The sequence below is a fragment of the Schistocerca piceifrons genome, chromosome X (assembly GCF_021461385.2).
Source record: "Schistocerca piceifrons isolate TAMUIC-IGC-003096 chromosome X, iqSchPice1.1, whole genome shotgun sequence".
NCBI lineage: Eukaryota > Metazoa > Arthropoda > Insecta > Orthoptera > Acrididae > Schistocerca > Schistocerca piceifrons.
The window spans coordinates 175,258,522-175,270,973 of record NC_060149.1 but is presented as its reverse complement, the minus strand read 5'-3'; the positions used below and the strand labels follow the sequence as shown (position 1 = coordinate 175,270,973).

At 39.3% G+C, this 12,452-nt stretch overlaps 1 protein-coding gene across 1 annotated transcript in view; it reads left to right on the top strand.

The window, feature by feature from the left end:
* Positions 1–485: 485 nt before the first annotated feature.
* Positions 486–12,452, top strand: part of LOC124723140 — a 54,119-nt gene continuing 42,152 nt past the window's right edge. Inside the window, exon 1 of the mRNA XM_047248329.1 lies at positions 486–595. Coding sequence (XP_047104285.1) covers positions 529–595 — 67 coding nt within the window. The 5' untranslated portion in view covers positions 486–528. The remainder of the gene's footprint in view (positions 596–12,452) is intronic.

Below are 12,452 nucleotides of genomic sequence, written 5' to 3'. Positions count from 1 at the left end.
TTGAAATTATATGCACGGACTCCACAGTATACGGTGATGACAATGTATAACAAGTTAAGGGACAAAAACATATTTAATATGAAGCCAGAAATTTTAAAACGAGGGTATATTAGATTCTGTGGAAGTGATGCTTCTATTCAACAGAAGAATTCCTAGAGGATGAAATGGTAATTTGAGCAACAGGTAATTAAGTGTTAGATTTTATTGTATGTGTATATAACAAAATTGTATTAATATTGTAAGGGTGCTGTTCGTTAACATCAGCTCTTCTGTATTTATGGTGAACTTTTACTGGAATTTTGACATGCCTCCTGTACCTGAATCAAATGATTTGTATTATGTACGTTATGAGATTAACAAATCACAATTCACAATTCTTAGTTTCCCGTTCAGTCATCTTTATTGTCTATGGCTTGTTTCACCAACCAGAGATTTTCTTCGTGTACGTAGCGAAATGTTTTGTAGATATCTTTGGTTGAGTTATTGTTATGACAGAGAGCAGCTTGTCAACGGCGGGTGTGGCAGAAAATGAAATCGTATAGACATTGGTTTATTGTTTTCCAATGTATAACATCTTTGTTTGTACGGGGAACTTGTAAGTAGAATTTCACGTCGTAAGATAAGTTTATTTTAGGTGTAATTGCTCATTTTACAATCCATGTAAAGGCTTGTTTAGTATTATGGGTTCTCAAGTTAGGCGGCAGAAATTAAGTACCAACAACGAACATCTGAACTTAACTGTTTTTCTTTCCTCCTGCGTACATACAGAACTGTTAACTACAGCGGAAAGTGTTTTTACATCTCCAGAAATCCTCCGCGTGGTTTTATATTTGGTTGCTATTAATATTCTATGCTTAAAAATATGTAACCGGTGGGTTACACAACGAAGTAATCGATTTTTAATACATTTACTCAGCGCAAACCTGGTTGGAAAGACTCGTCACTGATAAGTGAATAAATTGCTTCATGTGATTTGGGCAGTTTCAGAGTTAGTCTTTAATTATCGTCGGGATTTAGTACAATCTCAACCGTGGAATACAGTTAAACAGTGTTACTACAAAGATTCATCGTTGTTTCATGAGTAAACCGTCGGACGTAGTGTTACAGCATCAGTACAACTATTCAAAGGTGGTGTTTTCCATTATTTTGGCAACCTTGTAAATTTCCTACGTACAGTTACTTTGATGATTTCTGAAGTATCTGATGTCTGGGGAAGCACTGGTTAAGGGCGCTAAGTTAAAGTAACGTGATGTCAGGCAGGCAATATAAAGTGGTTTTATTGGTGCTGCTGAATTATTTAGAGATCCGGTATGGAATTGTTTTATGACGTACCATTCGAGAATCATAAACTAAATCATCAGTCAGGTAACATAATCAATAGGATTGTCTTGTGTGCTCTTAATGAACAGAGTAACTCGTTAGGAACATATTTTCGTAGTTTGCGAACTATTTCTTTTCAGTAGATATGTAGTTTTATTGGAGTGATTGAGTGAGAGTATCTCACTACAACCTGGATAAAAATCGATTGTGTCGAATACAATATAGACTTTCCACAGTGGATAATTTTACATAAAGTAATGTCACTGTAATCCTCACTTGTGTGTAGTCTTATAGTGCTGATAGGGCACAAAAATGTTGTGAAACAGTTGTTAATGATTCTTTTAATGAGCACCTATGGTTCAACTCAAACGTGGTTCTAACTACTTTTACTGAGGAGATGAATTGCCTAAAACCATAAGTGAATTAAAATGTGCACAATATATTTAATTAATTGTGTGTCCCCAAAGATGTCAGTTACTTTTATTGCTGAAACTATTTGCTATGCAGTTTAATTTCATCAATAACATCAGTGTGTAATTTCAAAAACATACGTTGTTTGCTTTATTGGTTTGTGCTTAACAGTCATAAACTCAAAGGTTTGTTTTGAAACCACAGACTTCACTCTGCCTATTCCTGTTTGATGGAAAATGCCTCTGTTTTACCACTTTTGTGATCTCTGGGGGCTTTTTACTGTGTGAATCATCAAATCCTTCTTGATAAGCATAAGTATTTTATTATGAGTGGAACAGTGCACAAATGGTTTAAGCCATATTTAAGTGGAAGAATGCAGAGGGTTGAAATTATCAGTACAGATAGTCTGCAAAAATCAGCAGAGTTCTCTAACTGGGAAGGTATCAAGAGTTGAACAGGGAGAGATGATGCTAGTTGTGGTACGAGGTACCCTCCACCACGCACCATATGGTGAATTGCGTAGTATGTATGTAGGTGTAGATGTAGTTGTATCTCACAGGGTTTAGTCATGGGCCCTTTATTGTTCTTAATGTATGTTACTGACTTGCTGCTCTGTATTCATGAAGATGCAAAGCTAGTTCTTTTTGCCGGTGATACAAGTATAGTAATCACATCAAACAACCAAGAATTAGCTGAGGAAGTTCTAATAATGTCTTTCAGAAAATTAAGTGGTTGTGTGCAAATGGACTCACTAAATTTTGAGAAAAAACAGTATGTACAGACCTGCACAGTAAACGGCGTAACACTGTTGATAAATGTAGATGTTGAAGAGAAGTTTGATGCTAAGGCAGAATATTCGAAATTTCAGAGTGACTACATTCATAAGAAATTGAATTTGAGAAAACACATTGATGATCTGTTGAAGCATTTGGGTTCAGCTACTTATGCTATTATTGTTAATGCAAATTTTGGTGATAGATGTATTGGTAAATTAGCCTACTGTGCCTATTCACTGCATTCATATGGTGTCATATTTTGGGGTAATTCGTCATTAAGAGGAAAGGCATTTATTGCACAAAAGCATGTAATCAGGTAATAACCCACCCTAATTCAAAAATAATAGCAAATTGCTTAGCTACAACACTAGAAGAAAGAATGATCTCCATTATTCTGGGTTCACCAAAAGGGGTGAATTATGCTGCCACAAAAAATCTTTGATCACCAAATAGTATTAAAAGTCTGATAGCCAACCAGTATTTAAAAACAAATTAAAAGAATTTCTGAATAACAACTGCTTCTACTTAATAAAAGAATTTACACACAAACACAAAGAAAGAAAACTTACTTTAAACTGATGCATGCACTGCACATCACTTCAAAACCTTGAACCATGTCTTGTCACTTCTAACTTCTCACATCATTCATGAAAGTGGTGAGATTGGACTGAGCAACAGTTGGGAATTTGTACAAGTGCTGATAACCATGCAGTTGAGTGCTCCACAAACCAAACATCATCATCTAACTTCTCACATTTTCAAATCTCATCCTTTCCTAGCATGTAATGTAGATTTCCTATAAATCTCCCATCAGCTGGGTATTTGGTGACTTATCAGGGAATCCCTGTTTAATCTAGTGTGCCTCAAACCATCTGTCCACTTTGCCACACAAAGGAAACTCTGGTTCCAACACTACTCTTTCGTGCCAATTTGCGTGCTTTACTGCTGCAGTTTAATAAATCCTTCAAACAAATTTGATTGAAGTTTGAGTTTGTAACTATTGTTATTTTACTTAAACAATATTTTCCGACCTAATTTTTTATTAATACTCCCAAACATTGAACTTTCTGTTTTACTGTTTTGTACCCTGTTATCTTCAAAAGCAGCTGATGCGTAAGATATTGGACAAGTAATTTTAGATGTATAGAAATGAAAGTGATTCTAGTATTACGGAAGTGTCAGATTCCACCCGTCTGCTTTGACCCATGACGTCAATATGGCGGAGATGGTTATTCTAAGCATCTCCAATATGGGCCTATGATGTCACTATGGCAACAAACACTAGAATACGTATAAATAAGACAGTAACATCTCCCTCCAAAAATACAATCAAACTGACAGGACAGCCGCAGGAAATTGGGGGTTTTAGGGAGGGGGCAAGCTAGATATAGCAGTAAAAAAAACATACACCATGAACCCAAAACACACAAAATGATGAACAAAAAAATTACAACATCTACAGGAATCGGACACTTCCCTTGACCTACATAGGTCAACTGCAGCTGATGATACGAAAACACCAACACCTACAGCAAAAACTATGGAAATTGGAATAAGACATTTCCCTTGACCTCAGCTGATGATACCAAAACACCAATACCTACATATAAAACTACAAAAATTGGAATCTGTCATTTCCCTTGACCTATATACACTCCTGGAAATTGAAATAAGAACACCGTGAATTCATTGTCCCAGGAAGGGGAAACTTTATTGACACATTCCTGGGGTCAGATACATCACATGATCACACTGACAGAACCACAGGCACATAGACACAGGCAACAGAGCATGCACAATGTCGGCACTAGTACAGTGTATATCGACCTTTCGCAGCAATGCAGGCTGCTATTCTCCCATGGAGACGATCGTAGAGATGCTGGATGTAGTCCTGTGGAACGGCTTGCCATGCCATTTCCACCTGGCGCCTCAGTTGGACCAGCGTTCGTGCTGGACGTGCAGACCGCGTGAGACGACGCTTCATCCAGTCCCAAACATGCTCAATGGGGGACAGATCCGGAGATCTTGCTGGCCAGGGTAGTTGACTTACACCTTCTAGAGCACGTTGGGTGGCACGGGATACATGCGGACGTGCATTGTCCTGTTGGAACAGCAAGTTCCCTTGCCGGTCTAGGAATGGTAGAACGATGGGTTCGATGACGGTTTGGATGTACCGTGCACTATTCAGTGTCCCCTCGACGATCACCAGTGGTGTACGGCCAGTGTAGGAGATCGCTCCCCACACCATGATGCTGGGTGTTGGCCCTGTGTGCCTCGGTCGTATGCAGTCCTGATTGTGGCGCTCACCTGCACGGCGCCAAACACGCATATGACCATCATTGGCACCAAGGCAGAAGCGACTCTCATCGCTGAAGACGACACGTCTCCATTCGTCCCTCCATTCACGCCTGTCGCAACACCACTGGAGGCGGGCTGCACGATGTTGGGGCGTGAGCGGATGACGGCCTAACGGTGTGCGGGACCGTAGCCCAGCTTCATGGAGACGGTTGCGAATGGTCCTCGCCGATACCGCAGGAGCAACAGTGTCCCTAATTTGCTGGGAAGTGGCGGTGCGGTCCCCTACGGCACTGCGTAGGATCCTACGGTCTTGGCGTGCATCCGTGCGTCGCTGCGGTCCGGTCCCAGGTCGATGGGCACGTGCACCTTCCGCCGACCACTGGCGACAACATCGATGTACTGTGGAGACCTCACGCCCCACGTGTTGAGCAATTCGGCAGTACGTCCACCCGGCCTCCCGCATGCCCACTATATGCCCTCGCTCAAAGTCCGTCAACTGCACATACGGTTCACGTCCACGCTGCCGCGGCATGCTACCAGTGTTAAAGACTGCGATGGAGCTCCGTATGCCATGGCAAACTGGCTGACACTGACGGCGGCGGTGCACAAATGCTGCGCAGCTAGCGCCATTCGACGGCCAACACCGCGGTTCCTGGTGTGTCCGCTGTGCCGTGCGTGTGATCATTGCTTGTACAGTCCTCTCGCAGTGTCCGGAGCAAGTATGGTGGGTCTGACACACCGGTGTCAATGTGTTCTTTTTTCCATTTCCAGGAGTGTAGGTCAATCATAACTATTGATACGAAAAAACCACCGCCTACAACTAGGAAAAAAAAACACCACCACCTCAAAAATTAAAAAGTCAAACATCCCTACATAAATTAAAACACATTCAGTACACAAAACATTACAACGTAGACCCAAAAAAAAAAAAAAAAAAAAATTACTTACCAGCGACAAATGTCGAGAGGGCGCCATCAAACACAACTCGATGACATCTACAGACAAAACCAACTCAAACTCCGCGCTGTAATGACGTCACACACCACAACACCCTTACTTCATGGATCAAAGTAGATGGGTGGAATACGTATTTAAAATTACAAGTAATTCACTTCATACATTTAAATATCTGTACAATATGTTTCATGCATTGCATTTAAATATTCTTCACTAGAGTAAAAGAAGTGATGCTGTAAATGTGACTTAAAAGACTTTTCCAAGGTGTTGAACTTAGTATTTGATTGTGGGAAATTTTTTATAAATTTCATCTTCCGTATGCAAAGTGCCATTTTGGCACAGGGTAGAGGCCTTCATATAGGGCAGAAAATGGAGGCGACTGACAGGAAGAAGGAAATAGCGTTAGAGGTGCTATATGCATGTGCACTGGGTCAACTATTTTGTGTGTGTGTGTGTGTGTGTGTGTGTGTGTGTGTGTGTGTGTGTATGTGTGTGTGTGTGTGTTTTTTTTTTTGAGTTACCTACTCAAATACTGAGTGATTATAATTACAGTGCAGCTACTCCCAGAGGTCCAGTGTGGGCTGTAATTATCATATGGCTGCAAAACTTGTAGGTATTCTAATGCATTAATGCGGAACTGATTTATGCTGGAAAAAATTAGTTCCAATTTTGGCCACAGAGTGCAAATTTGGCTCTGAGAATGCAAGAAAGATGTACAGAAATGGTTCCATATGTAATGAATTAGGAACCGGACATGGGCAGAAAAGGTCAAACAAGTGAGAAACACATAATGTTGATTTTTATTATTAACAGCTGCCGAAACAATTTGTTCAGTATGAGCACCAGTGACATCAACAAGATGCTGTGTCCATAAAATCACATGGATTCAGATCAGGAGATGGAAGGTTTCATTAAGCAGATCTTCCCGTAGGCTTGTGACATTAGGTGTTGTCCCGTCTTGCATGAAAACATTGGTTTCCACACAGTTGCGCTCTTGCAAAACATGAATCACATGCTGTTAAAAGAGGTCTCAATAACGTGCAGTAGTCATGGTACACCTGACAGACCCTCTGGGTGTATTCTCTTCAAAGAAGAATGAACTGAGAAAAAGATGCTTGTGGGAGGTATTGCACCCATTGTATGAGAGACTTCATACAGTCACACACAGCGCGTACAATAGCTCTTTGTGCACAACACGGGCTTTAACAGTACCTCTAAATGCGACAGGCCTGTGTTTTCATTGCAATCTGTAGTGTAAAATGTGCCTCCCCACTCCATGAAATATCACTTGGTCACATGCTACCAACTTCGATCCCTGCCAGAAACCAAAGAGCAAGTTCAGGACGTTGCTGTGGGTCATGAGGTTTCAGATGCTACAGGATCTGGATCTTGTACACGTACTGGTGTAAAATAGACTGCAAAACATTCCATACTGTTTACTGTGGGATGGACAGTTCTCGTGACACTTCATGAGCATTAGCAATTCCTGGTGCGCTTATTGCATATTCAGTTATAGCAACAGTAAATTTGTTAGTAACTTCCATTGGGATGGGACATCGTCCAGGTGCCACACCACGCTCGCCTAGGTTTTTGAATTTTGTTATCATCATCTTTAAACCATTTAATGACTTTGGGGCTCTTCACAAACTTTTCAGTTGGCAATACTCTCTTGGTGCACAAAAACAGTTTCACTAACAACGCACAGTCTCTCTTCTTGGTGGCAATTCTGTTCACTCACGTTATAGCTTCTCAAACAATAGTGTGGATGTCATATCATTATAAAAACAGTGTACAGCACCAAATTTGCAGCTGATGGCCAAAATTGAAACTAATTTTTTCCGTTGTAAATCGTTTCTGTATTAACACTTTACCGTATCTACCAAGTTTCACTGCCATACAATAAGTACAGCTCACACTGAACCTCCATGAGTAGCTGCACTTTAATTGTAACCACTCAGTATTAGAGTGTTTGATTGTAGGAATCTGCAATCAGCAGATAGAAAAATACGTGCAGAAAGAGCTTGCTACAACAGAACTGGGAGGCTGATGGTGAGATGAGTATCAATGTTAAAAAGAAATAGCCAGTATACTACTTCTTCAGACAATTCGAGAAGATTTTGATCAGAATCGAGAACTGCTTGCAGAGTCAACTAGTTTTAAGTACCTGGGTGTGTCATATGATAGTAAGACTGTATTGGGATATACATATGAAATGTGTGTTAAGGTAAACAGTGCCATTTTCCAAACAGCTGCTCATGAAAGTAAAAGGAAGAGCAGTATTGTTCCTTGGTTGGGTCTCCCTCTAATTTTGTCACTGTGTGTGGCTCCCATGCCAAATCATATCCAATTTCAGAATTTGAGGGTGCACAGAGAGTAGCAGCAAGATATGTGCAAGCTAATTTTGAGCATTTTTAATCCCATTGAATGTGGACTTGATTAACAAGCCATAGAAAAAGTGTTAGACAGTCTGGGCTAAAGTGCCCTTACCATGTTGTCAGGTCTTGTCTTGTGTGCTGATGTTAGTTACGTGTTCCATGGATCATTTTGTACGATAGATCATAATGATGTGAAATGAGTTATTTTACATTCACATTGCAAATTAATTTGGACGTATGGTTATATTCTGAACAATTCTAAGATTTGAGGTAGTAATTCCTACCTTCTGCACATTACAGTAACAGAAAGCCTTCTACAGAATAGTAGGAGTTGTCAAGGAGAAACTTTCTCAGTTTGTTTTCAAATTTTAATTTGCTGAATGTCAGACATTTTATGTCACTGAGTAAGTGGTCAAAAATTTTTGTTGCAGCATTGTGCACACTTTTTTATGCTAAAGACAATCTTAATGTGGAGTAATGAATGTCATTTTTCCTTCTGGTATTATAATTCTGTCCATAATTGTTGCTTTTAAAGTGTAGTGGGTTATTTACAACAAACTTTGTGAGGGAGGGAGTAAATATACTCAGAAGCAATAGTCAGAATGCCCAACTCCTTAGACAGATATCTACAAGCTGATCGTGTGTGAGCGCGACATTTTATTCTTGCAGCACATTTTTGTGGGTCTTTTGTAAAGATTAGTTACCCAGAACAGTATTCCATAGGACATTATTGAATGGAAATATGCAAAATATGTCAACCACTGATTTGTCTCTCTCCAAGATTTGCAATGATTCTAAGTGCAAATGTGGCTGAAGTAAATTGTTGTAAGAGTTTCAAAATGTACTTTCTCCAATTTAAATTCTCATCAGTATGGACGCCCAAGGATTTTGAAGTTTTAACCCTATTTATTGTTTCCTCACCATGTGTTACACTTATCGTTGGTGTAGTACCCATAGATGTACAGAATTGAATATGTTGTGTCTTTTTAAAATTTGGGGGGGGGGGGGGCATTTGCAGACAACCAGTCAGTGATACTTTTAAGAACTTTATTTACCATTTCTTCTTTTTCTATATGTGACATTACAATTCTAGTGACATCTGCAAAAAGAACTAAGTCTGCTTGTTGAATATTAGACGGAAGATCATTTCACTATATGATGAGCAATAGTGGTCCTCAGCCTGAGCATTGGGGAACTCGATACATGATTTCTCCCCAGTCAGAATTATGTCCCCAAACTTTATTGACTGGATTACTAGGTATAAGTTTGTGCATTCTTTTCTTTAGATATAACATCTATTGGCTGAGTATACCACCAGTCCCATAAAGCTTCAATTTATCTAGGAGAATACTGTGATTCACACTGTCAAGTGCCTTAGATAGGTCACAGAGAATACCAGTTGGCACTATTTTATTATTTAATGCTTGTAAAATTGGTGAGTCAACATGTGTCATTCTCAGTAGAGCAGCCCTTCTGAAACACAAATGGTGATTGCTGAGGATATCATTCTTGCTAATGTGAGATATTATTCTAGAATACATCACCACTCTAAAAAATTTTGAGAAATGATGACAACAGTGAAACAGGTTGCTAGCTGTTTGACATCTCTCTCGTCACATGTCTTAAAGATAGGTTTAACAATGGCATATTTCAGTTTGTCTGGAAAATTAGTGATGCATTCCATATTTTGGATAAGACCAGGCTAATTATATGGGAACAAATCTTTAATACTCTATTGGAAACACCGTCAAAACGAGATGAGCTTTTATTTTTGAGAGAATGTTTATGTTTCGTGATTTCAAGAAGAGACATCAGTGATATGTTCATATGGTTGTACTTTATGAGAGTTGCTTTTTCAGTGTACTGCAGTGATTTTTCTCATGAACTTTTTGTCCCTGTGCTTTCTATTATATTTGAGAAATGATCATTAAATTCATTTCCTACCTTTGACTTGTGATCTATAGCCCTTCCATTCAGTTCATAGTAACGTTATCTTGTTCTGTGGCTAGTTGTCCTGTCTCTCATTTCACTGCATTTGATATAGCCTTAACACTGTTCTCAGAATTACTGATTTCTGACATTGTGTGTGTTCTATGATTTTCCAGTAATCTTTCTTAGCAATTTTGAGTAGTTTTTGTAATGTGCAACTACTGCAGACCCCTACTTGTTTTTTCCCCTTTTCTTTACACAAGATATTTTAATTCCTCTAGTGAACCATGTTTTTTTTATATGGCTATTTAATGCCCGTTCAGGTTAGCTCATGCGCGAAGCTATTTTCAAATAATATGAATTTATCATGGAATGGATTAAGTTTTATGTTAGCATTTGGTTCATTCATCGTATGTCATCTCTTGTAAACTATTCTTAAAAACATTTGTCATGGAATCATTAATTATTCAGATTTCCACTGAGGAGTTGTTGTTGTTGTTGTTGTTGTGGTCTTCAGTCCTGAGACTGGTTTGATGCAGCTCTCCATGCTACTCTATCCTGTGCAAGCTTCTTCATCTCCCAGTACCTACTGCAACCTACATCCTTCTGAATCTGCTTAGTGTATTCATCTCTTGGTCTCCCTCTACGATTTTTACCCTCCACGTTGCCCTCCAATACTAAATTGGTGATCCCTTGATGCCTCAGAACATGTCCTACCAACCGATCCCTTCTTCTAATCAAGTTGGGCCACAAACTACTCTTCTCCCCAATCCTATTCAATACCTCCGCATTAGTTATTTGATCTACCCATGTAATCTTCAGCATTCTTCTGTAGCACCACATTTCAAAAGCTTCTATTCTCTTCTTGTTTAAATTATTTATCGTCCATGTTTCACTTCCATACATGGCTACACTCCATACAAATACTTTCAGAAACGACTTCCTGACACTTAAACCTATACTTGATGTTAACAAATTTCTCTTCTTCAGAAATGCTTTCCTTGCCATTGCCAGTCTACATTTTATATCCTCTCTACTTCGACCATCATCAGTTATTTTGCTCCCCAAATAGCAGAACTCCCTTACTACTTTAAGTGTCTCATTTCCTAATCTAATTCCCTCAGCATCACCCGACTTAATTCGACTACATTCCATTATCCAGTATCCAAACTGTAAGGCACTGTTATTTATCCTAACTGTCCATCTTGATCAGAGAAAGCATTTGTTACTGGGTAAACGTCTATTTTCTTGCTTTGAGCTATACCAAAGAAAACATTGTCAATGTTGACAGTTCATCAGCATTCATTGCAGTCAATCAGAATCACAGAATCCAATGATTTCTTTTTAATTTTAAGGGTGGTTAGTGGTTTTTGTATTTGCTGAACTCTGCTATTGTAGAAGCTCAACCACATATTCAGTTCAAAAATTTGGAACATTGTACCATGTTTGTTGACTTCTTTTTTACCATGAAATTACTGTTCAATTTGTTGTACAGAACTATATTTCTCTTAATTAAAGAGAGAGTTCATTTGCAGATACACTACTTACTTATTAGTTCTTTGGAAAACATGAACAATAATGTATTTTGTTGGCTAACAATTTCTCTGATGAATTCTAACATGTGTGCCCTGTGCAGTAAACATGAGCTCTTTTGATGTTTGATAAGTGGAAGGTCATTCACACATACAGGAAATAGGACAGGGCCCAAAATTGAGTGTTGTGGAAATGCCTCTGTGATTTCTCCACTGTCACAACTTTTTTTTTTTTCCATTCGCTAACAGCAACAACAAAAATTTTCATCACTACAGTTTGCATTTTTTTTTAAATTGAATGTTATTCAGATCAAACAATGGAAAATTCAGGTAGGAATATCAACAGTGTAGGAACACATAGATCGCTACTTACTATAAAGAAGACATGTTATGTTGCAGACAGTCACAATTAAGACACATACATAAAGCTTTTGGCCACAGCCTTCTTCAGCAAAAGAGAAACACCCTTCATACACACAAGAAAACGCACACAATTCTAACACAACCACCAACTCTGGCAGTTCGGGCCAGAAAGCAACTATCACGTGGAAGGCAAGAAGCAATGTGGTGGGCCAGGGAGGGTACGAGTGGTGGACAAGATTAACGCTGTCTGGCAGAGTGTGCAGCTGTCCACGAGGATGAACGGCCACCATGAAACTGTGGCCAAGAGCAAAGTAGACCACCCAATGGTACAACATGCAGCTGAACATAACATTCTTGATTTCAATGGCTTCTTCACTACCCAAGCCATCTGAATCCTCCCCTACACCACCAACTTCTCTGAACTGTGCAGATGGGAGTTATCCTGACAACACATTTTCCGCTCTCGTAGTTTTCCCCACCTCAACCTACAG